This window comes from Pseudophryne corroboree, chromosome 6, assembly GCF_028390025.1.
Source record: "Pseudophryne corroboree isolate aPseCor3 chromosome 6, aPseCor3.hap2, whole genome shotgun sequence".
Lineage (NCBI taxonomy): Eukaryota > Metazoa > Chordata > Amphibia > Anura > Myobatrachidae > Pseudophryne > Pseudophryne corroboree.
In genome coordinates, this window is record NC_086449.1 from 568,942,387 (window position 1) to 568,965,381 (window position 22,995).

Below are 22,995 nucleotides of genomic sequence, written 5' to 3' on the forward strand. Positions count from 1 at the left end.
CTTGCGGGGGAGGCTTGCTGGGACTTGTAGTACTACTGGAAAAAACAATATTCTGACATTTTTCTCAAGGCTATCGGCCTCCCATCCGCAGCCAATGGATGGGGGGGACAGCCTCGGGCTTCACCCCTGGCCCTTGGGTGGCTGGGGGGGGGGGGACCCCTTGATTGAAGGGGTCCCCACTCCCCCAGGGTACCCTGGCCAGAAGTGACTAGTTGGATATTTAATGCCACGGCCGCAGGGCACTGTATAAAAGTGACCCCGGCTGTGGCATTATCTGTCCAGCTAGTGGAGCCCGATGCTGGTGTAAAAAATACGGGGGACCCCTACTCTTTTTGTCCCCCGTATTTTTTGCACCAGGTGCAGAGCCCGGTGCTGGTTTTAAAAATACGGGGGATCCCCTGTCAATTTCCCCCCCGCATTTTTAGAACCAGGACCAGCTCGAAGAGCCCGAGGCTGGTTATGCTTTGGAGGGGGGACCCCACGCCATTTTTTCCCGAGTTTTCCCCCGATTTTTTAATTCGCTGCAAAATCCGGCAAATCGGCCGTTTTTCGCCCGTGGGAATGTCGAATCCGTTTTTCATTGAATATGGTGAATTCCGGCAGCCACCTGCCGGAATTCACCTGTCGAATTGTGTCGAATTAAAAAAACGGCGATAATTTGCCGCGATTCGCCCGCAATTGCATATACCCCCATATCTCCAGCAGGATATAAATATACGTTAGATAGCGTACAAAGATGGAGAACTAAAATGGTGCTTGGTCTGCTGTACATAGCAAAACTTCCCCAGAAAGACTAAAATATCTTAACATGTATAGTATGGAGCAGAAAAGGGAAAGGGTGACTTTATGACATTATAGAAACGTTCAAATATACCAAGGGTTTTAACAAGGTACAAGAGGGAGACATTCTTCAAGGGAAGACGAGCACTAGATCATGAGGACATGCACTGAGACTGGAGGGAGGTAAGTTCAGGGGAAATGTAAGAAAAAATTACTTCACAGGAAGGGTAGTGGGTAAGTGGAATAGCCTCCTGTCAGAGGTGGTAGAGGCTAAGACAGTAGTGCAATTTAAACATGCTTGGGATAGGCATATGAATAGCCTTACAAAGAACAAAGTATCAAATATTGTTGAGGTTACCTAAAGGTTAAAAAAGGTCAGACTACATGGGCCAAGTGGTTCTTCCCTGCCATCAAATTCTATGGGTGATATTCTGTCTCCCGTTTAAGTGACGGGAGATCGCAGGGAGATATTCAATTGACCCCCTTTATCGCCCCTATCGCTCCCATATCAGTCGGGCTTAGCTGCATAAAGCTGCTAAACCCAACTAAAGTCATGGACGCGGTTGTGAAAAGTCCCATTTGGGCGGCCAAACAGGTCACTTTTTGTGCATTTCAGCTTGCCATCCCCGGGGGTAGCAAGCTGAAATGCTGATGTCGCGCCCGTCGGCAGCAACATGCAAATAGCTGCTGGCAGGCGTGATAGGGGGCGGCAACAATTGAATTCCGCTATATGTTGCTATGTAACATATAAATGCTTTCTATCTAAAATACCGAAAATGTTAATGTTAACATATTTCTGGATATTTGTAGATATATAGAAATTACCATATATTGTCTGTGCTTCTTCCTGAATTTTATTTCATTTTTATTAAATCCCTACAGGAAACACAGCCGCTGGTCGATTTGCCCCAGCACTTGCAGGTGCAGGTCTAAATGTACAAGGTTGGCAGCACGGAGTTGGAATAAGTGGCGTATCTTATTGTAATCAGGGTTGTGCTAACTCCTGGCTTGCTGATAAGTTCTGTGACCAGGCTTGCAATGTGCACAACTGCGGGTTTGATGCAGGAGATTGCGGACAAGGTATGGCATTGATAAAGTGTGTTACTGTACAGTATTCTAAGGATTCCACTAGAACACAGGTTCTCAAAATCGGTCCTCAGGACCCCAAACAGTTCATGTTTTCCAGGTCTCCACACAGAATTACAAGTGAAATAACGATCTCAACCTGTGGATGTTTTAAAATCATCAGTATCAGTGAGTAATGAATACACCTGTGCTCCTGCTAGTTGACCTGCAAAACGTAAACTGTGTGGGGTCCTAGGGACTGAGCTAGAGAACCACTGCACTAGAAGAATAATTCATTTTAAGCTTAGAAGTATTCCAGCATACATGATGCAGCGTGATGGCCAATTCAAAAATGGAAATGTGAAGCTGAAGTAGAGAAGAATGAGTCCGCAGGGGACAAAAAAAACAACGCTTTTCTTGTACTGAAAGTATCGGAGGCTAGAGCAATCTGGCCACTTTCAACTTTGGATGTGATAAATGGAAAAAATTATACTCTTAACACACTTGTTTACTCATAAAAGTGTTAGTTTCTCAGTATGTTGTGAGATTGAGTCTTTCGATCATACAGCATAATAATAGTGTAATATTTTTCTTCGCTCCCTCAACAGAAATGTCAGAATACTATAAACAAGGAAAGCATTAGTTTTCATTTCTTGAATTAAATGTTGCCTATCACCAGTTCATTCTAAAATGATGATGATTGATAGTCAGGTTAACTAGTTTTTTCTTTCTTTCTCCAAAATACATTGAAATAAGCATTTGCATGATTGAATGAATATATTTTGTATAAAGCAATTGCTTGGCTTTATTACATTTCCTTTATCATCTCGTGTTCTTGGTTGCCATGTGCAGGTTACATTTCTGTACATTAGTAGACCATTCAGTACAGGTTGAGTATCCCTTATCCAAAATTCAAAATCACACCTTTTTGGTTCCCCTACTGAGATAATGACACATACATATATTATATTATATATCTATATAATATATCTATATATACAAATAATATATAATATATATGTCATTATCTCAGTAGGGGACCCAAAGATGTGAGATTTTGAATTTTGGATAAGGGATACTCAACCCTGTATATGTAAAATGAAGTCTTCAACTATTTAAATGAAGTTTTTTATTTGATTTTGCATTCTATCGCAAAGTTTGTCCTCAAATGAGCTCCTTATTAAAATATAATCATATCACAGAAGGCAGTAGCAAAAGTGACACCCATTGTTTGTAACATAAAATAATGTGTAACAAAATATTTATATAATAAACATTTTCTTTGAAAAGTTTTATAGCATTTTATTAACATGGCATTGCAGATTATATTATATATATATATATATATATATATATATATATATACTGTGTATATATATATATATATATATATATATATATATATACTGTATATATGGGATGCGGTTAATATACCTTCTGTCGGGATCCCTGCGTTCAGGACACCGACAACAGAATCCTGACATCAGGGAAAATGCCGGCGGTTGGAATCCCGGCGGCAGCCCAGTATTCACACTTGGGTGGTGGGTCCATGCCACCACCCGAGGTGGAATATAACCTGTCTCGCCACTGGGTATTTCGTATTTATAGCCTATGTATATCCTATGTATATGTAATACATATATAATAACTTGAACATGCTTATTTTCTTTTTTTCTAGATCATTTCGGAGAGATGTATAAAATAAACTTACTATTAAATAAAACCCACTATGTTGTTCCTAAAGGGGAGTGCTTGCCGTACTTTAGCTTTGCTAATATCGCTAAGAAAGCACTGGAAGGCAGCTATAGTGATAACCCAATTATCCGTCACGCTTCCATTGCTAACAAGTGGAAAACTGTCCACCTCATTGCGTATTCTGGAATAAATGCTACTGTGGTCTATTTCAATCTCACCTTTCATGATCAGAATGACAAGCCATTCAAAATGCAGATTTCAGTAGATGTTGACACAACAGAAGTCCACAAACGCAACAATACCCCACCTGTGCAAGGACAGAGACCTGCAAGAGGTACAACACCTACACCAGAGGCAGAAATCCTGTTTGAGGACATTCCTGAAGAAGACCGGTTCCCAAAATACAAGAAGCAGAAGCCAGTTGAGAATGCACACTTAAGTATTCACATCCCATATGTGAATGTGTCCTCTCTACCAGACAATGTACAACTGGCCCTTCAAAAGCTTGACTTGCAACTAAGCAACGGTGACATCACTTGGAAAGGCTACAATCTGTCAAAAATGGCTCTGCTTGAACCTTTTGGTGCCTTATTTTCAGACACAGAACAATACTTAAATGTAAAAAAGCAGTGGTTCAGCCAAGTTGACATACCCAAGAATGTGACTGAAAGTAGGAAAAAAGAAATTGAGAAGTTTGCTTCAAGAAGTGAATCTCAGTTTAAGATTGGTGGGCAGAGTATCAAGGCCAAAGGTACTTTGGAAAGAAGTAGGGAAGACAGTATTGTTCCTGGTAGAAAACTACAATATCAGCCAACTTATGAAGGGTTCTTGCCATGGGAAAGAAACAAGTACTTTAAAGATCTTTTAGATGTGAGTATATCATATGGCAGTTGGGTCATAGTCCTCCTGTAGAAACTTCTTTATGTTTTGTTGTTGATGCAGTCGTGTAGTTCCTTCCTATGTGACCTGCAGACATCATTTTTGCAATATTTATCATTCTAAAACTTTTTATGGACAACAGTTTAATTTGTAACACCAGCAATAAACCTACAACAGTAATACCTCTCTGTGCATACTGCAGTTAAATTTAGACTCTAAAACAGTGCTTCCCATATCCAGCCCTCAGAGACCCCTAATGGTGCATGTATTACAGCTCTCCTAGTTTGCGGCAGGTATAATCATTATTGGCTGACATATTTTAAAAGATACAGTAAGGTGGAGTTAATTATTTTATTTGTAATACGGAGATCGGTAAAACATGCATTTGAGGACTGGAGTTGGGAGACACAGATGTATAACAATGCCTAAAACGAGTGCTCCAGTAAATGATTGTAAGACATTGCCTTATGTCTGATTGCAGAAAACCCTGTTATGTTAAAGGTCAGTAAAACTGCTGTGGAACTAAAGCTTTATATTAAAGTAATATAAGTTCACGGAACAGCTGATTGGATCAGTGCTGACATTTTCACATACTGCATAGTTACTGTCTGCACCTCCTTGATCCTGTTGGGTAATCTGAGTGCTGTTGTGATAAATGATTTGTATGATCACACGAACCCCATGTATTAATAATGCTCTTTTGCAGGAGACCGATGCACTATTACGTGATCTCTCTTACTTCACTGATGGCAAGCAAGTTGGCAGGAAACTTCAAGACACATTTGCCGATTCCCTCCGTTATGTGAATAAACTCCTTAATAGTAAATTTGGCTTCACGTCTCGGAAAGTTCCTGCTCACATGCCACACATGATTGACCGTATCGTTATGCAGGATCTCCAGGACTTGTGAGTACACACTGTCAGCAGGTGGCTGGCACTGAAGGAGATCCCCTTGATAACTTACTTCTGTTATAGCCAGTGTGCCAAGTGTTGCAATGACCATGAACAAACATAAACACGCCTTAGTGGCTTTAGCAGCCTGTAGGTTAATAGTGTTACCAACTGTGATGATGCAATCATGAAAACAAATGTATGGGGTTTTTTTTGACAGCAATGGTTAAGAATATAACTGCACATGTTTTCTATGCAGTGACACCTAAGTGTTTTATATTTGCTAAGATCAGAGGTAGTTTGGTTCTTGAGAGTTTTCATTTGAAACTTATTTTTTGGTAATGCAGTGCCAGCCGTTTGCAATTATGCATGGGATAACAGTTTCTATTCCTTTAGAAAATCAACAAAAATCTTTCTACCACTTCATAAATGCAAATGTTTGGAGATGTATATTTGTGTTTGCTGAATTTCGAATGCTGGCTACTTCTGGCAGCAATAGCTGTCAATGAACAGCTTCACAACTCACCATTCTCTGCTGTGATTGGCTGGGCATGACTGCATTCTGAACACTCTACCAATTATAGAAGAGCTTGTAAAAAGAAGATCAAATATGATTGGCTGACAGTTTAGGGTGTTGAAGTGACCATCTGTCATGTGCAGGTTCAGCAAGTCTCCTGAGTGAGAGACTCAATGTGGCAGCTCATCAGTAGACCGCAGACTCATTCATGTGACTGGCACCCTCGGCACCCTATCACTGTATCTGTTGACCACTGTCTGCATGCAGTCATGGTCCAATCCTCCGATCTAACCATGCTTAGAGGCATCAGGTAATAAAAAAATACATATGTTAATACTCCTGTTAATACAGCTGCTGTGTATGATTATATGGTATGCATTAGAAGAACTGTGTTTATCATTGGGCATATGTGCTGCATTTATTGTCCAATTATCTCCCTTGCCTACACCTGGATACATGTGCAATCTGTGTTTACAGTGGTTATATTTTATATTAACTTCCCATATAGCTAGAAACTTTACAGATTGGGAATCTTCTGCAGTGAACAGAAAATGTAATAGTAGAGTCAACTTGAAGTATACATTTTCTTAGGGATCAAGAAAAAATACACAAAAAACTTCAACTAAGATAAAGGGAAAAAAGGCACCTAACACAAAAACAATAATTTACAAGCCAAAGACATTGACACGCACACTCCTACTCATAGTGTATTAAATAACGAGACTGATGCTATAATTTTTGTTTAATTATAATAACTGCATTTCCCCTTCTATGTTCTCCCCTTTTGCATCCACACACCACTAAATTCTTACTTACCAGTAGTCAAAGCCATGCTATAGCTTATCTGTCAGCTGTCTCAACACCTCTGTCATTTTTTTTCTTTACCTCAGTAATGATGCAAAACCGGTTCCCTTGAGTACAGATTTGACTTTAGGGAAAAGAAAGAAGTCACACAGTGCTAGGTTTGGCAAGTATAGAGGATGTTCTAGCACTGCAATCTGTTTTTCAGCCAAAAAACACTTCACAGAGAGAGCTGCGTGGGCTGGTGTGTTGTCCTGATGGAGGATGAAACCATTTTTCCACAACTCTGGCCTTTTTCTTCTGATGCTTTCTTGCAAAGTTTGTAGAATATTTTTGTAGTAGTGTTGTTTCACTGTTGCACCTCCTGGTACCTAGTCTGCCAAAATAACACACTTGATATCAAAGAAAACAATTAACATGGCTTTGAATTTGGATTTCTTTTGACTGGCTTTCTTCATTATTGGTGGTGATTGGTGTTTTTCGGTTCATGGAAAACACCCTCTTCACCAAGAAGATCCTTGTTTCATCACAGGTAATATATTAACATTATCTAAAAAAAATGTGAATCCACTTGACTTTGTTTCAAGATGTCTGGATAAATTTGCTTTCAATCCTCTTTTTGCTCGGCAGTGAGAAGCCTTGGAATCATCTTGATGATCTTGTCGATGTTTATCATTTCTGCTATAATTTTGACCGTCAATTCAAACTATTTTGTAATTTTTTTCCACATTTTCATTTGCTTTTTATGTGCAAGGCCTTCTGGGATGTACATCAACGTCAACATCTTCACGACTGTCGCTAAGTCTTTTTGCGACTCAAACACACGTATACATGACATACAATCTTCCCGGTAAACCTCAGCTAGCATACCGAAAGATTTGGTGAACATTTTATTCAATTTCACTAAAATTTTAAGGTAACACATTGCTCTGCTTTTGAACTAAGCATGTTTACGACGCACTGGAAAAACACAACTTCTTTGAACGTTGTGTGACAGCAAACTATCTTGTGTGTGTGAGGGGTGAAACGTGCAAATCCGTTTTGTGATAGTCCAAGGTCAGTGTTTCCCCACCCTTTTAGATGACGCAATATGGTTTATTTTTTAAAAGTACAGTCTCGTTATTTAATAGCCACACCCCGTATAAAGTACAGTAACTCTGCCTGGCAGACTCTTCTCCCTAGTTACTGTGCTGGCTTGGGAAATTGGCAAAAAAAAAGATAGCATACTCACCGTAGATGGTTCACTTGGAAACGTGGCATCTAATATACAGTCTACAGAATATTGCAGAAAACAGGTCTAGGTCTCCTTCAGCCAATACAAATTGGTGTGTAATCAGTGACAATAGTCAGGCAGGGGCTGAGATGCTGCTTGATGACAGCTTTAAGTGCTGTAGTCAAATTAGAAGAGTGAAAAGCCTAGTGATAAATCGCTGATAGAAATGTAGAAGGAACACAGTAAAACTTAAAATCCTGGAATGAAATATTGAGATTTGATGTTTATCTAAATCTTAAAAAAAAATTCCCAACTATATTGTATATAATGTTGCGAAAGACAAGTGGTATTTTTTTTATTTTCATAACATCCGGTAATGTTACAAGCGACAAGTGCCACTTATTGTCTCTCTGGGGGGAAAGATGAGAGCAGCAGAAGGGCCTGATTTGACCTTTCAGCTTGTGAGCAGCTTCTGCATAATAGCAATTCCTGTGATTGAAGGTTTACTCTGCGTCAGTTTACTCGTAGAAATGTCTCCAGTTGAATGCTCCCGGTACCCTTATGGTGTCATCTTCCTTTTTACCTTTGCAGATATCCAGCAGAATTCGACAAAACGTCTGCTCATAAAGTGCGCCATTCAGAAGATATGCAGTTTGCTTTCTCCTTTTTCTACTATCTAATGAGTGCCATCCAACCACTAAACATCTCCCAGGTTTTCCATGAAGTGGACACTGATGGGTCCGGAGTACTGTCTGACAGAGAGATCCGAACGCTGGCTACCAGAATACACCAGCTGCCTCTAAGTTTACAGGTGCTTTTCATACCTTTAACGTATTAATAGGATGAAACGAGGGCACTACTACAAGTGTTGTGATTCCGCTCCTACTGGTCTTGGATGTTTCAAGTATGAAACGTAAGCTGGGTACACACTAGACTGTACGCTCCATATCGTCAGTATTTCCCCTTGACATCCCAGGCAAACAAGGTAGTGCATACACCCTGAATGATTTCACTAATGATATCGTTCAGTGAAGTCATTCTGCCTCCGTCCAGTACATGCATCAAAATTGACTTGCATGTACAGACGACAGAAGCCCACGTTAATGACCCGCGGGAGCGCACATTGTTAACCATATTGTGCGTACATACTGAACCATATTACAAACAGTATCGCTCAAAAGGGTGAAAATAAGCGATATCGTTCAAAATGTCGCCTAGTGTGTACCCAGCTATACACCCTACATTTAATTGACCTATGTTACAGGTTAAATAATGCCCAAACATATATAGTATTATGAACATAATATAACGAGCACAATTTAAAACTAGAACTTGTTTACAAAAGTTACTTACATAATATCCTAAGAAACACTATAGACCTTTAGCTGGCTCTCAGTCATCCTGCTTCAGCAGAATTGGAGCCACAATCTCCTGTAGAATACACATTTCATCATATATCTTCCATTACGGTACTTATATAATTTTATACAGAGTGCATTATTTGCTTGCACCTTTATAGATATATATGTTTTAAAAATGACTCATTATAACTATTGTTTACCCAGCAACATGTGGTAAGCAGAATTTCTAAATACAGGTTGAGTATCCCATATCCAAAAACATATTTTGGATATCTGATTTTTCCGTACTTTGGAATAATTGCATACCATAATGAGATATGGCGATGGGACCCAAGTCTAAGCACAGAATGCATTTATGTTTTATATACACCTTATACACACAGCCTGAAGGTCATTTTATACAATATTTTTAACAACTTTGTGCATTAAACAAAGTTGTGTACATACATATAATTCGTTTATGTTTCATATAAACCTGTATAATACTTTGTTCACTGTTTTTTACCACTGTACAGTCTATCACTAATATGTAAGCTTTGAGATTCATAGCTTGTCCAGTTATTTAATTGATAGTTGCTGATTATATTATTGACGTGTACATCTCCACACACTTCCGTTTAAAAATGTATTTTCTTCTTGCATTGAAAGAACCCGAGAGGCATGTTGTATGTAAGTGTGGATGTAACCTCAGAGTGAAAAGGGTGACTCCACCAGTGTATAAAATGTGGGGCCAGTGTGAATGCTTTATTGCATGTTGCACTTGTGTGCGTATATGATATTTTTTCTTTTTAGTTTTTGCATTCGGCAAAGAGTATCTAAGTAACCAAATACGGAATGTTGCCCATTAAAAGCATAAGACGATCTGCCTGTCAAATGGTTCTTATTCTGGGAGTATGAGCTTTTTAACCGAGGAAGCGTGAGGATTTACTTCCTCTTTGTCATAGAATATTTTCCATGTGGCTGCATGTATAAAGTACAGCCTCATGCACATTTTTACATATCCAGTCCTAAAATATTTATTCAACATGAAAGAGCCATGTGTGGAAAAGTAAGTAAAACAGTAGTTGATCCTGCAGCGTTCTAGTTTTTGTCAAGGAGAGAGGGCATCTGCAAGGATCTCAGAGAAACACTTGTTGCTGCTCATCAGTTTGGAAAGTGTTTTAATAAATAATTTGGGCTCCCTCTTTATACAGTGTGAAACATTAGTTACAAATATAGAACACTGAAGATAATTTTCGATCATCTCAGGATTGAGCATCCCAGAAAATTCACCCAAGTACGTGATGCTCCAAGAAATTGTAAATAATCAAAAATCTATATCTAGGGATCAACAAGCCTCTTTCAACTAAGTAAATGTTAAAGTCCATCTGAAAGACTGAATAAGTAAAGCCCCGTACGCACGGGGGAGATGTGTGCTGAGCGATCTAGCATAGACCACTCAGCACACATCTCTCCCCCCGCTCAGCACAACGCGATGTGTGCTGAGCGAGGGAGGGGCGCTCATTTCACCCAGTGGTGAAATGAGCGATCTCACTAGATTTGGCATGCTACATTTGGCATACATTGCAGTACGACTAGGTTTGCAAAGACTAAGCTAAACAGATGAGACACTTTCCTGGACCAAGGTGAGTTGTTGGTGGTTTTGTTTGGCTAGGTACGAAGATCAAAGTTGGTCTAAAAGACCCTCATACCATACATCAAGCACAAGGTGGAAGGGGTTAATTTGGCATCGACAGGACCTAAGTGCATTGCATTATTTTAGTCTAACATGAGGTCATCTTTCAACAACTGAACCTTGGCAAAAATTAGAATGGGACAGTGATCACGCGGTCTACTATTGAATGGCTGGAAAAGAAAAGAATTCCGATTCTTGAGTGCCAAGGCAAACTCCAAACCCCAACCCCTTCGAGATGCTGGGGTTCTGAACATTGGGAGCTGTGGATAAACAAATATTCTCAAACATCAGTGATCTAAAGCAGTACTGTAAAATTATTACTTCAGATTGTTGCTAAAGGTAGTTCTAAAGCTACTGAATCATCAGGTGCACTGGTATACGTTTAAATTGCCGATCCAATTGTCGGGATCCCGGCGGTCAGGATACCGAAGCCAGAATCCCGCAGCTGGCAATGCCGACCCCAGAATACCGGCGCTACAGGACTATTCCCACTTGTGAGTGTCCACGACACCCATAGAGTGGGAATAGAACCTGTGGCGAGCATAGCGAGCCACTAAGCCTGCAGCGCGGTGAGCACAGCAGGCCCACAAGGGAACTCTTTGCGCTTGCCCCGCTGCCGGCATACGGGCAGCCGAGATGCCGCTGTCGGTATATTGGCAGCCAGCATCCTGGCCACCGGTAAATCATAGTGAACCCGGTGCACTTACTCATTCACACATGGCTTCTTCATGACGGCTTTGAATAAACACAGTCTTTTAGTGTCTGTTAGGTTATGTGTCACATGATTACATCTATTCAACATTAATAAGGATTAGTTAGTAATAGATTTTTTTTCCCCGCCTGTCATCAGTGCAGACAGCTTTCTCTTAATGTCTTTCCAGCATCAGCTTTGACTCAGCGTAGGGGGTACACTACAGAATTATAGTTGCAAACGTATTTGCTATATATCACATGAGCTACCAATGTAATATTTAGTTAATTCTTTAGGTGGCCCCACAGGAATGTATTGGTTGCCTGTCACTTCTGTCACAGAAGTGAACTTGGTACTGAAAATCTCTAGTGTGGCCCCAGCTGGGATATGTAAAATAAAGAGTCAAACAGCTGAGGACATCTGGATCTGTAGGGAACATTATGTTACTATCTGCAGTTATGTATGCATTATATTGACATGTCACTTTTCAAAAAATATTCACTGTTTTATCCTCATAGGATCTGACAGGTTTAGAACATTTGCTCATTAACTGCTCCAAATCACTCCAGTTAAACAGCACTGAAGATTCTTTTGCTTCAACAACACAGGAGTCTTATTATGATCCAAATTTGGTAAATATATATTTGGTTTTGTTTTTTTATAACCTTTATTTTATTTCTATGACAGCACGCTTAAATTATTCTTGCAACATTGTCAATGTAAATCTCTTAGTTTTCCAAACATCACCAAATTTTTATACACGACCACAGAAATCTGTATTGTGAAGTGTAGCGGATAGGGAATCCTGTTGAAAGGGTGATTTCACTATGGAAGTTCCCAAAAATAATCTCACTGGTTTTAGACAATCAAGATTGACTGAAAACCAGTGATATAAGAGAGATTTATTTCAATGGATAATTCATTTCAGTGGAAACAGGAAGCCCATAGGACTGCTTTGTGATTTGAAACAAAGGAGAAAATGATCTTTATTATTCCTGGAACAGCTGTACATGCATTGTCACCAGCTCTGTTTTCACTACTGCTGGAGTTCAGGTCTCACAAGCCAATCTATGGGAAATGCATTTCAGTGGGCTTTCTGTACCCATTGAAATACATTGCTGTTAAGTTTAATGTGAAGAAATCATAACTTTACTCAGTTCAGAATACATTTCCACCTGGTTTTAAACAAATATTTTTTTTTATAGACTGGAGAGTTTTGGAAGGAGGGGTTATTTGTCTATTTATGGTTGGGTTTTTTTCTTCTTTAAATTGTCCCTAGATTTTCCCCATTCTACTAGTATAATCCTTACGACTTTGCAATATTTAAAATAATTAGACATATTTTGCATGTCTCTACTAATTGAAATGTGTTGTTAATTTTGCAGCCTCCTGTTACCAAACAACTGGCAATTAACTGTAAACCGGTAACTGATCTGATACGTAAAGCATACAAGGATAAGAATAAATACAGGTACAGTAATCTAATCACTCACTGACCCAACACTAATTTTCTTACTTCTCGATATGTTTTGATAACATAGGTATTCTTCAGGTATGAAATAGGAAAACTACGTAAGTAGAATTTTATTAAACCTTCCCTAAGGGGATGAGAGTGGTTGACATAATGACGTCATTACCGATGCGTGGCTGGGGTTGCGTGGATGTTAACGCCCAAACGGACAATCGGATCAAAATTTGGATTGCACCTCCAGTGTGTAGAATTGAATAAACTACAAAAATGGTCCTGTCACTTTTTACCGTATCTGCTACGGGTGCTCCTCGGGTACTGCCAAGAACCATGGATTAATATTTACTACAAATTTTTAACACTTCTTTATATTTACAACCGTGAAAATCAGAAACTCCCATGTGAAGAGCGGTTAGTACAGCTAGTGTTATCCTATATGTTTTGTGTTTGAGCCAGTGCTAAATAAAAGGGGTTTTAGAAGGAAGTCTGTATTAATGTACATAACATGATTAATGGTAGCTGAGGCCTAGCATATGTTTGAGGGGATGTGGTCGGGATCCCCAGTCAGTATGCCGACAGCGGCATCCCGACGGTAAGGATCCTGACTGTAAGTGCTGGGGTTAGGGTTAGGCTGCGGGAGAGGTGGGATAGGGGTGACGGTAGGGTTTATGGTTAAAATATTCACTGGGATCCGTCGGGTGGCCATTGTTGGTATTCTGACTGTCTGGGTTCGAATGCCGGGATTATGATGCCATCCCATGATTGAGATATAGTTACGTTCAATGCTTAAGAGAACTGTTTTTTTTTTTGTTTTTTTTTTTGTTTTTTTTTTTTGCAAGATTTGAAATTATGGGTGAAGAGGACATTGCATTCAAAATGATTCGTACCAACGTGTCCCATGTTGTTGGCCAGTTAGATGATATCAGGAAAAACCCAAGGTAGGAACAGTTTCTTTCCTCTGGTTGTAGGTTTCTGAACTGTAGGTCTTCACATAGATACAGCCTGGCATTGGCTTACTGGTGCAGGAGGGCCACTGAAAATGTTATCTATTTAATATGTTGTATTTATACATTACATTATGTGCCTTTTGTTTGTAATGTTTCTTGTTTTGTCATTTTTCCTTTATTTGCTATACATAAACCCAGAAACCCGCAGAGGAGTGCCATAAAAAGTTAGCTGAGCTTTCCACCTGATGTCATTCTTTCCAGAAATAATATGTACTGTATGTAATCTAACCAGAGTTTTAACTCTTCCAGGAAATTCATATGCCTGAATGATAATATCAATCACATTCACAAGGATGCACAAACTGTAAAAGCAGTCCTGCGAGACTTCTATGAGTCGATGTTTCCAATACCTTCTCAGTTTGAGTTGCCAAGAGAGTACCGTAACCGATTTCTACACATGCATGAACTGCAAGAATGGTAATCTGCATTTATGGCTCTGATAATGATATGAGTGAACAGAAGTGCGCAAAGTGATGAGTGGGGGGTTTTAAGCTGGTGATTGTTAGAATAATTTCGTTTTTGACTTTATACCTATGCTGATTATCTATTTCATTTATACCCAGGGCCGTCTTTTCGTATGGGCTCAATGGGCTCTTGCCTAAGGGCCCCAGGAGTATAAGGGCCCAAGTCTGATAGCTGAGGGTCCCCTCTTTCCAGGGGTACCAGATTTTTTAAAATCGGCCCTAGGGAACCAGAGATATCCGACTTCAAAGCAGTGGTCCCCATCCAAGCCTGTTAATTGCTCTTCCCAGCCAGATATCTCGGGCTCTGTATAACTTAGAGTTTTTCTGAGGGTACATTTCAAAAGCTGGGGCTCTCCACTTTCGGTGGACACTGGCAGCTTGTCTCTACTATGCCCAGAACCAGAGATATCAGCCTTCAAGCAGCTGGTCCCTGCTCAAGCTCCACACGCCTAATATGCAGTTTTATATATTTGTTGGTGGATTGCCCTGGCTCCTGAACTCTAATATCCAAGTCCCCAGTTCCTCCTGACAGGTGTCCCCAGTTCCTCCTGACATGTGTCCCCAGTACCTCCTGACAGGTGTCCCCAGTACCTCCTGACAGGTGTCCCCAGTACCTCCTGATAGGTGGGACACTCTAATTTTTATCCCATTCAAAGCTAAGAAATCTTTTTCCAGGAATTTGAGATATCTGCAGTCAAGCAAGCTGCCCTCCCACCAGAAAATTATGAATATTAAACCCACTCCACTATCAACCCCTCCCTTATGTATTAAACACCCCATAGCACCCTGGAAGTCATGTATCGGGGCCCCTTCATTCAGCCCAATGCCCCCTTCTACAGATTAGTGATCTCCCTCCCGCCCCATCTGTGCAGTAAAGGAGTAATTAGCAGAAATTACTGCTCCAGGTCCTACATGCTGAGCAGAAGATAGTACACCCCCTACCGCCTGCGGGACATCAAATCTGCCGCTAATAGCACCCCTACCCATGGAGGATGGGTAGGGGCCCCAGTGTATTGCTGTGCCCAGGGGCCCACACTGCTGCTAAGACGGCCCTGTTTATACAACCTTCCTAATATTGTGTAGATCCCCTTCATGCTGCCAAAACAGCTCTGACCCGTTAAGGCATAGACTCCATAAGTCCTCTGAAGGTGTCCTGTTGCATCTGGCACTAAAACATTAGCAGCAGATCCTTTAACCACTTAACTGACTTTTTCCCCCCAGAAATTATTGGTGCCAGGCAAGTGGTTAAGTCCTGTAAGTTGGGAGGTGGGACCTTCATGGCTCAGACGTGCTTTTCCAGCACATCCTACAGATGCTCAATTGGATTGCACCCCAAACAATTGTGGCATAATTTGTGCAATGTGGGAGGGCACATTATCCTTATGAAAGAGGCCATTACCATCAAGAAATAAAGGGGTGTACTTGGTCTACAAAAATGTTTAGTTAGATGGTACCTGTCAAAGTAACATCCACATGAATGCAATTAATATTTTTCAGAAATGTACACTACAGTAGTTCTTCTTTGTGATTGGTCCAGACAGGCTAGCTTTGGTTCCCATACACATCAGTGAGCTGCAGGTGCCCATGATCCCCTCACCAGCTCACCAGTTGTCCTTAATTGTACCACCTCTGGGGGGGGGAAACCACTGCATACCGGGAACTCTACAAGACCTGCCGTTTTGGTGATGCTGTGACCCAGTCGACTAGCCATCACAATTTTGCCCTTGACAGACAGTTATGTTAAACTTAAGTGCAAAGAGGGGAACTGTAATTCTGCTCTGAGCATTGATGCACTCGGAGTGCAGAGACTAACAGGGAAGATGATTAGTCCAGTCTCCAGGTGAGCATCTCCTCTGCATGTGGGGGCAGAAGGGCTGATGACGGGGAAGTGGTGGATACACAGCTTATGGCAACTGAAGGTTAACAGTGGTGCCACTGGGCTGGGTATTTGTAGCTCAAAAAAGTTTTTGGCTCTGGTAGTTGTGGATGATATAGACAGAGATTGCATCCATTCTGGTGGTGGTGGGTCTTTTCTTCAGTGGGGTTCTGCAGACATGTGGGTTGAGGTAATAGTTCAATTACCATAGTGGGGTGAAGAACCATGTCACTGGCATTTTTTTTTTTTCACAACAAAAATGTACAATTTAAAAAAAAATGTTTTAAACTAATTCACATTATTTTTTTAACTGAAGTATTTTTATTGAGGAAAAAGAGTTTTATGATTGAACTTTGTGGGACGATAATTCAGGTATTGATTGTCAATTTATGTGCAGCATATTTCACTTGAACTGTACTTCCCTGTACAGCCGATGCTCATTTCACTTGAACTGTACTTCCCTGTATTACCTGCCTATGGGGTATATTCAATTGAAGACGGATCCATTCCAACATTCATTTGTTGGAACGGATCCGACCTGGGCTATACAAATGACATTTCAATTCGACTTTTAAAAAAGTAGAATTGGGGGGGGGGGGGGGAGACGGGGAAGAGCAGCGCTACAGCAGCGGCTGCTGCTGCTCTCCCCCGTCTCTTCCCCTCCCCCGTCTCTCTGCCTCTCCGTGTCAGCGGCGGCCAGGGAGAGGTAACTGTGCTGCGGCCGGGGGACCTGTCAGGCGGCGGGACGCTGTCAGCGGCTGGGCCGGGGGACCTGTCAGTGGCAGCCGGGGGCGCCCATCAGAGGTAGTGCTCTGCAGCCTGCCGCCTTGCTCCCGACCCCGCATCACAGCCACCGCTCACGGCGGTCTCGCTTGCTGGAGCCGGGTGGACGCTGATGTAAGCGGCGGCTGTGATACCTCCGCCAGCACTGCTCTCCCCCCCCCACCCCCTGTCTGGCTTCCCACGGCTCTCCCCGCAGCTCTCCCCATGGCTCTTTCCCCTGTCCTCCACTAAGGTCCCTTATCTCAGTCCGACATTTTTTTTTTTTTTTTTAAATCAATAGTTTTTTATTGAGAGAGATAAACATTTTTATGGGGTACAGAACGAAAAAAAAAGGGGGGTGATACAACAATACATTGTAAGGGTAGGTACAGTAGGGATATAGAGGAATGAGGGAGGGGGGGGGGGGGAGGGAGAAATAGGGGTCCAGACTAGAATTGGAGGGGTAGTACAACGGAACCAAGCATACATAATACATCAGGAAGGTTGAGACATATAGAAAATCTGTACATTGCAGTAAGATGATAGTGGTCTAATCCTATTGGGCAGAGCTTATAGGTACACGTTAGAAGATGGTATTGAGGGGAAACCTAGTGGGGGTCGTCTCTTAACAGGAAGGGGAAGGTGTAACTGCCTTGATATAGGGGGGTGCAATAATAGACGATATAGTTTAGTTCAGACATTGTCGGGTTGCTCGGATGGGCTAAGTGGAGGTGAGGTGGAATTATGGAAATATTGAGACCCTTCATTCGAGGAGACATAGCTTTGCCACGCGGACCAGCGCGTTTTGAGGGAAGAGTAGTTGAGAGAGGAGGAGGCAGATTCCGTTTCCATAAGGAAGTGGTGGTTTATCTTATGTATAACTCTTAGCAGGGTAGGGGGTGTGGATTGTTTCCACATTTGGGCTAGATTTGCACGAGCGGCTATCAGGATGTGGCCCAGGACATAACTAGCAGGTGGCGTTATTGATGAGGGGACAACTTGTAGTAATGCTAGAATTGGGTCTGGTGCGAGGTGGGTGGACAGAACTTTGTTTATTAGCTCAAATACCTCTAACCAATATTTAGTGATCTTTGGGCACGACCAGAATATGTGGAAGATATGTCCTACCGAGCCGCAAAGTCTCCAACATTTATTACTGTGAGAAGGCCAGAATTTATGAATTCGGTCTGGGGTTTGGTATATTCTGTTCACTAGTTTTATATGCATTTCAGTGTGGTCTAAGCACTGGGACATGGAGTACGAGGTTAAGAAAACTTGACGCCAGTCGTTTGGGGATAGAGTTTTTCCCAGGTCCTGTTCCCATTTCTTTTGGGCATTTGATTTGGAAGGAGAGGTAGGGGTTATCCGAAGTTTATACCAGTATGTGATGTCGCCTTTGGGTTCCGGTAGGGAGAGACGGGAAAAGAGGGTGTGTGAGGTTGTGTGGAGCGTTGAGTAAGTAGGAGGGATCGCCCTCCACCAGTGTGCCACTTGCATATAGTGGAAGAGTTCTGTAGCTGGAAGTGAGTATTGTGACTGGAGAGTTGAAAAGGGTTTTAGAGAGAGTCCATCTAGTAGGTCGCCTAGGAATAACACTCCTGCACGTCTCCATTTGGATAGATTGAGATGTGGTATCATCAGTGCTAATGTAGTGATGGATATCTGGGGAATATGGGAAATGGGAGATATTAGGGAGGCCGATAGTGTCCCAGGTTTGTAGAGCAGCCTGCGTGGAGGGGAGGAGGGACAATTGAGTAGGTCGGAGCGACTTTGGGATGCGGAATAGATCAGCTAAAGGGATTGGGTTTGATCGAATTTGTTCCAGCTCCATCCAACCGGTATGAGTGGGTTGTGAAATAGTATTTAATGGGGGCCAGGAGAGAGGCTTCCTGGTATATGGGAATATTAGGTATATTAAGACCTCCAAATGCTCTTGGCAAGACCATTCTTGAGAGAGCCAGTAAGGGTGGTTTTGAAGACCAGATATATTTAGACATGATAGAGGAACAAGCCTGGATGGACTTCTTTGGGAAGGGGTATGGGATCATGCGGAAGAGGTACATTAGTTTGGGTAGTAGGGACATTTTAAATGCCGCCATCCGTCCTAGCCAGGAGACCTCATAGGATGACCAGGCTTTCGTAAGTGCTTCCAATGACTTTATCAAGGGGGCTAAGTTGACTGAGAAGACGTCTGCAGTGGAGGTAGGGATGTTGATACCCAGGTATTTTATTGTGTGAATTCGCCAGTTATATGGAAAGGAGGCTTTGAGTGCTGGGGTGGAATGAGATAAGTTGAAGGGAAGGGCGTCTGTTTTAGTAGTGTTTAGTTTATAGTAAGATGCGAGGCTGTAGGCATCTAGGACAGAGTGTAAGACTGGAAGAGTTGTAGTGGGGTTAGAGATAAAGAGGAGGACATCGTCTGCGAAGAGGCTCAGTTTATGAAGGGATGTACCGAACTGAATCGCCGGTATGTTGGGATTCTCTCTTATTTTAGCTGCCAGGGGTTCAATTGATAGGACAAAGATTAGAGGGGATAAGGGACAGCCTTGTCTGGTGCCATTTGTAATAGGGAAAGGGTCGGATAGCAAGCCTCCGCTGTACACCCGGGCCGTAGGAGAGCTGTATAGCGCTAAGATAGAGGATAGAATACGATCTCTGAATCCGAATCTAAGGAGGGTTTGGCGCATGTACATCCAGTTTAATCTGTCAAAAGCCTTCTCTGCGTCTAACGATAGCAAGAGAAGGCCCTGGTCTCCAGGTAGGGAGTCTATCAGGTTGAAGACCCGACGCGTATTGTCAGACGCTTGTCTCCCAGGAACGAAGCCAGTCTGGTCCGGGTGTATCAGTGAGGGGAGGAATTTGTTAATGCGTGTTGCAATCATTTTGGCATATAGTTTGATGTCGCAATTTAGTAGCGCTATTGGTCGGTAGTTGTGTACATAGGCGGGGTCTTTTCCGGATTTAGGAATAGTAACAATACGCGCTTCTAAGAGTTCTGGGGGGAGGGAACCGTGATCTGAGAATGTATTGTATAGCGCAGTCAGGAGGGGAGAAAGGACGTCACGGAAAGTAGCATAGAAGTCAGAGACAAAGCCGTCTGGGCCGGGGGCTTTATTCCTAGGTGTGGATTTAATAGCTGCGGAGATTTCATCCGCCGACCATGGGGCATTCAGTGAGGACAGCTGGTCCTGTGTAAGGGTAGGGGGAGAGAGGTCATCTAGGAAGGAAGAAATAGACGGAAGGGTGGGTTGTGGCGTGGAAGGGTCAGTTGCTAAATTATATAATTTGGCGTAATAACTTGCGAATTGGTTCGTTATATCTTTGGGGTTCAAGATCTTTTGTTTAGTGGGAGAATAAATACATTTAATTCTATTTCTGGCTTGTTGAACACGAAGTTTACGCGCTAACATTTTGCCAGCTTTATTGCCTAGTAGGTAAAATTTGTGGCGCATTCTATTCAAAGCCGCTTGGGTGCGTGCGAGGAGCAACTTTTGTAGCTGACCTCGGACATTGGAGATCTCATTTTTAAGTGTTTTGGAGGAATGGGCCCTATTCTTAGCTTCAAGGTCTAGCAGGTCATCCTCCAGTGTCTTCTGCTTTTGATGGGCTTGTTTTTTGAGAGTGGCGCCGGCCTGAATGGCGGCTCCACGGGTAACGGCTTTAAAAGCACACCAGTGATTGATAGGAGAGGTATCTTGGGGGGAATTAGTGGCTAAATAGGAGTCAATAGAGTCAGAGATTATTTTTTTAGACATAGGGTTATTTAGTAGGTAGGGATATAGGCGCCATTGGCGGGGAGGGTTGTAGGTACCCTGAAGGTTCCATTTCCAGAGAACTGGGGCGTGGTCCGACCATGTGATTGGTAAGATATCTACGTTTTTAGTTCTCTGGAGAGATCATTTATCACACAAAATCAGGTCTATTCTGGAGTAGGAGTTATGGACAAGGGAGTGGAATGTGTATTCTCGACCTGAGGGGTTTTGTGTCCTCCAGACATCATAGAAGTCGAATTCCGCAAGCAGATTGCGAAAGGCTAGGGAAGGGCCAGAGAGGGTGGCTGGAACAGGCTGGGGGAATTGGCGGGACTTGTCCATTTTAGGGTCCAAAACAAGGTTAAAGTCACCCAAAACTACCAGAGAACCCTTTAGTGCATTCCGTATAGTGAGGAATAATTTTCGCAAAAAGGGGACTTGGTTAGAGTTGGGTGCGTATAGGGATACCAGGGTAACCGGTTTGTCATCCAGGAGGCCAGGGAGGATAATATAACGGCCATTTTTGTCTGAAAGTTGAGATTGCAGGGAAAAGGAGACATTTTTGTTAAAAAGGATGGCTATTCCATTTCTTTTGGATGGGCCATTAGCATAGTACCCCACTGGGAAATGGCTATTCTTAAAGAGGGGGGGATTAACAGAAGAGAAGTGGGTTTCTTGTAGTGCTACGACATCAGCTTTTTGCTGGTGGAAGAAGGAGAGCGCCAGCCTACGCTTGTTGGGTGAGTTCAGTCCTTTGACATTGAGAGATATAAGATTCAGCATTGGAAACTTATATTAGGCATGAGAAAGAGGGGTCTATAGTGATCTATTGGAGCGTATCTGCACCGAGTACTAATGGGCAGTAGTGACCAGGGATATGGGTCGAGTCTGGAGCTCATGGAAGAGGGGGGTTTGCGGGAATGGCATGGGTTGGGTTCAAAACGGGAGAGAAGAAGGTAAACAACAAAAGGAAAAGGTCCGGTATATTGGACCTGCATGACTACTGCAGGGAAAGGGGAAAAAATTCGGGGGTTTGCAGTAGTACAGAAAAAGGTGGAGGCGGGCTGGATGAACCTGCGCCGCCACTCCAAAACAGCTTCTGAGAGAGTAACCTTAGGGCACGTACATCTAATATAAACTTCTCTAATTAGGAAATAGGTGCGCCCTAGGGCATTAGCAGGTAATTAGTAGGTGTCAGTAACCGGGCATAGTGTCGCCCCTTAATATATAACAACAGTTGAACAACATGTGAGGGAGTAACCCTGTAACTTGTAGACCTAGAAAACAAACTTGTAATAAGGCATATCATGGCATTTGTAGAAAGGAGCATAAAAGGGATATTTTCAACTCCCCACACTAGGGGGAAGGAGGTCTACAGCCTCCGTGAACCGGAGGTTTCGGTGGATGGATTTTGAAAGGACCCAACTTGGCAGTCCAGTGACTCAGGTGGTCGCCCAGTCATGACTGACGTTAGCAGCACGTGACGATGTAGACGGCTTCGAGATGGAAATGTCCCAGTCCAGCAATAACTTCACACCTGCATCTAGGGAGGAAATTATGTAGGTCGAGTCATCATACGAGACTATCAATTTAACTGGGAATCCCCAGCGGTAGTGGATGTCGTGGGATCTCAAAGCAAGGGTGATGGGGGTAAAAGCACGTCTCTTTGCTATGGTAGCGGCTGAGAAATCTTGGAATATCTGAAGTCCCCCCAGAGTGTCGGAGTTTTTGGATTCTCTAGCGGCCCTCATAATGCGTTCCTTAACTGGGAAGAAATGAACTCGGAGGAGGGTGTCTTTAGGAAGGTCAGACGAGACGGATCGGGGTCTGGGGAGTCGGTGAATGCGGTCAATCAGGAGTTCCGAGGCATCCGCCTTTGGGAGAAGTTTCTTAAATAAGACAGTGGCGTAGGCTTCCAGTTCAGAGTTGGTAACTGAGTCTGGGATGCCTCGAATTTTGATGTTCCGCCTTGATCTGTCCTCCATATCTGCCAATTTGGATTTGAATTGATCCAGATCTTGTTGTTGGCGATCGTGGGATGAAAGTAGGTCATTGTGAGAGGTGACCAACTCCTCCATCTTGCGTTCCAAGTGATCTG

At 42.5% G+C, this 22,995-nt stretch overlaps 1 protein-coding gene across 3 annotated transcripts in view; it reads left to right on the forward strand.

Moving 5' to 3' along the window:
• The window catches only part of GNPTAB (N-acetylglucosamine-1-phosphate transferase subunits alpha and beta), a 189,186-nt gene that overhangs the window by 144,476 nt on the left and 21,715 nt on the right, over window positions 1-22,995 (forward strand). For all 3 annotated transcript variants that reach the window (XM_063927810.1, XM_063927809.1, XM_063927811.1), the window contains exons 12-19: window positions 1,663-1,860; window positions 3,524-4,410; window positions 5,126-5,325; window positions 8,433-8,652; window positions 12,087-12,200; window positions 12,954-13,039; window positions 13,876-13,974; window positions 14,293-14,460. In XM_063927810.1, coding sequence (XP_063783880.1) covers window positions 1,663-1,860; window positions 3,524-4,410; window positions 5,126-5,325; window positions 8,433-8,652; window positions 12,087-12,200; window positions 12,954-13,039; window positions 13,876-13,974; window positions 14,293-14,460 — 1,972 coding nt within the window. The remainder of the gene's footprint in view (window positions 1-1,662; window positions 1,861-3,523; window positions 4,411-5,125; window positions 5,326-8,432; window positions 8,653-12,086; window positions 12,201-12,953; window positions 13,040-13,875; window positions 13,975-14,292; window positions 14,461-22,995) is intronic.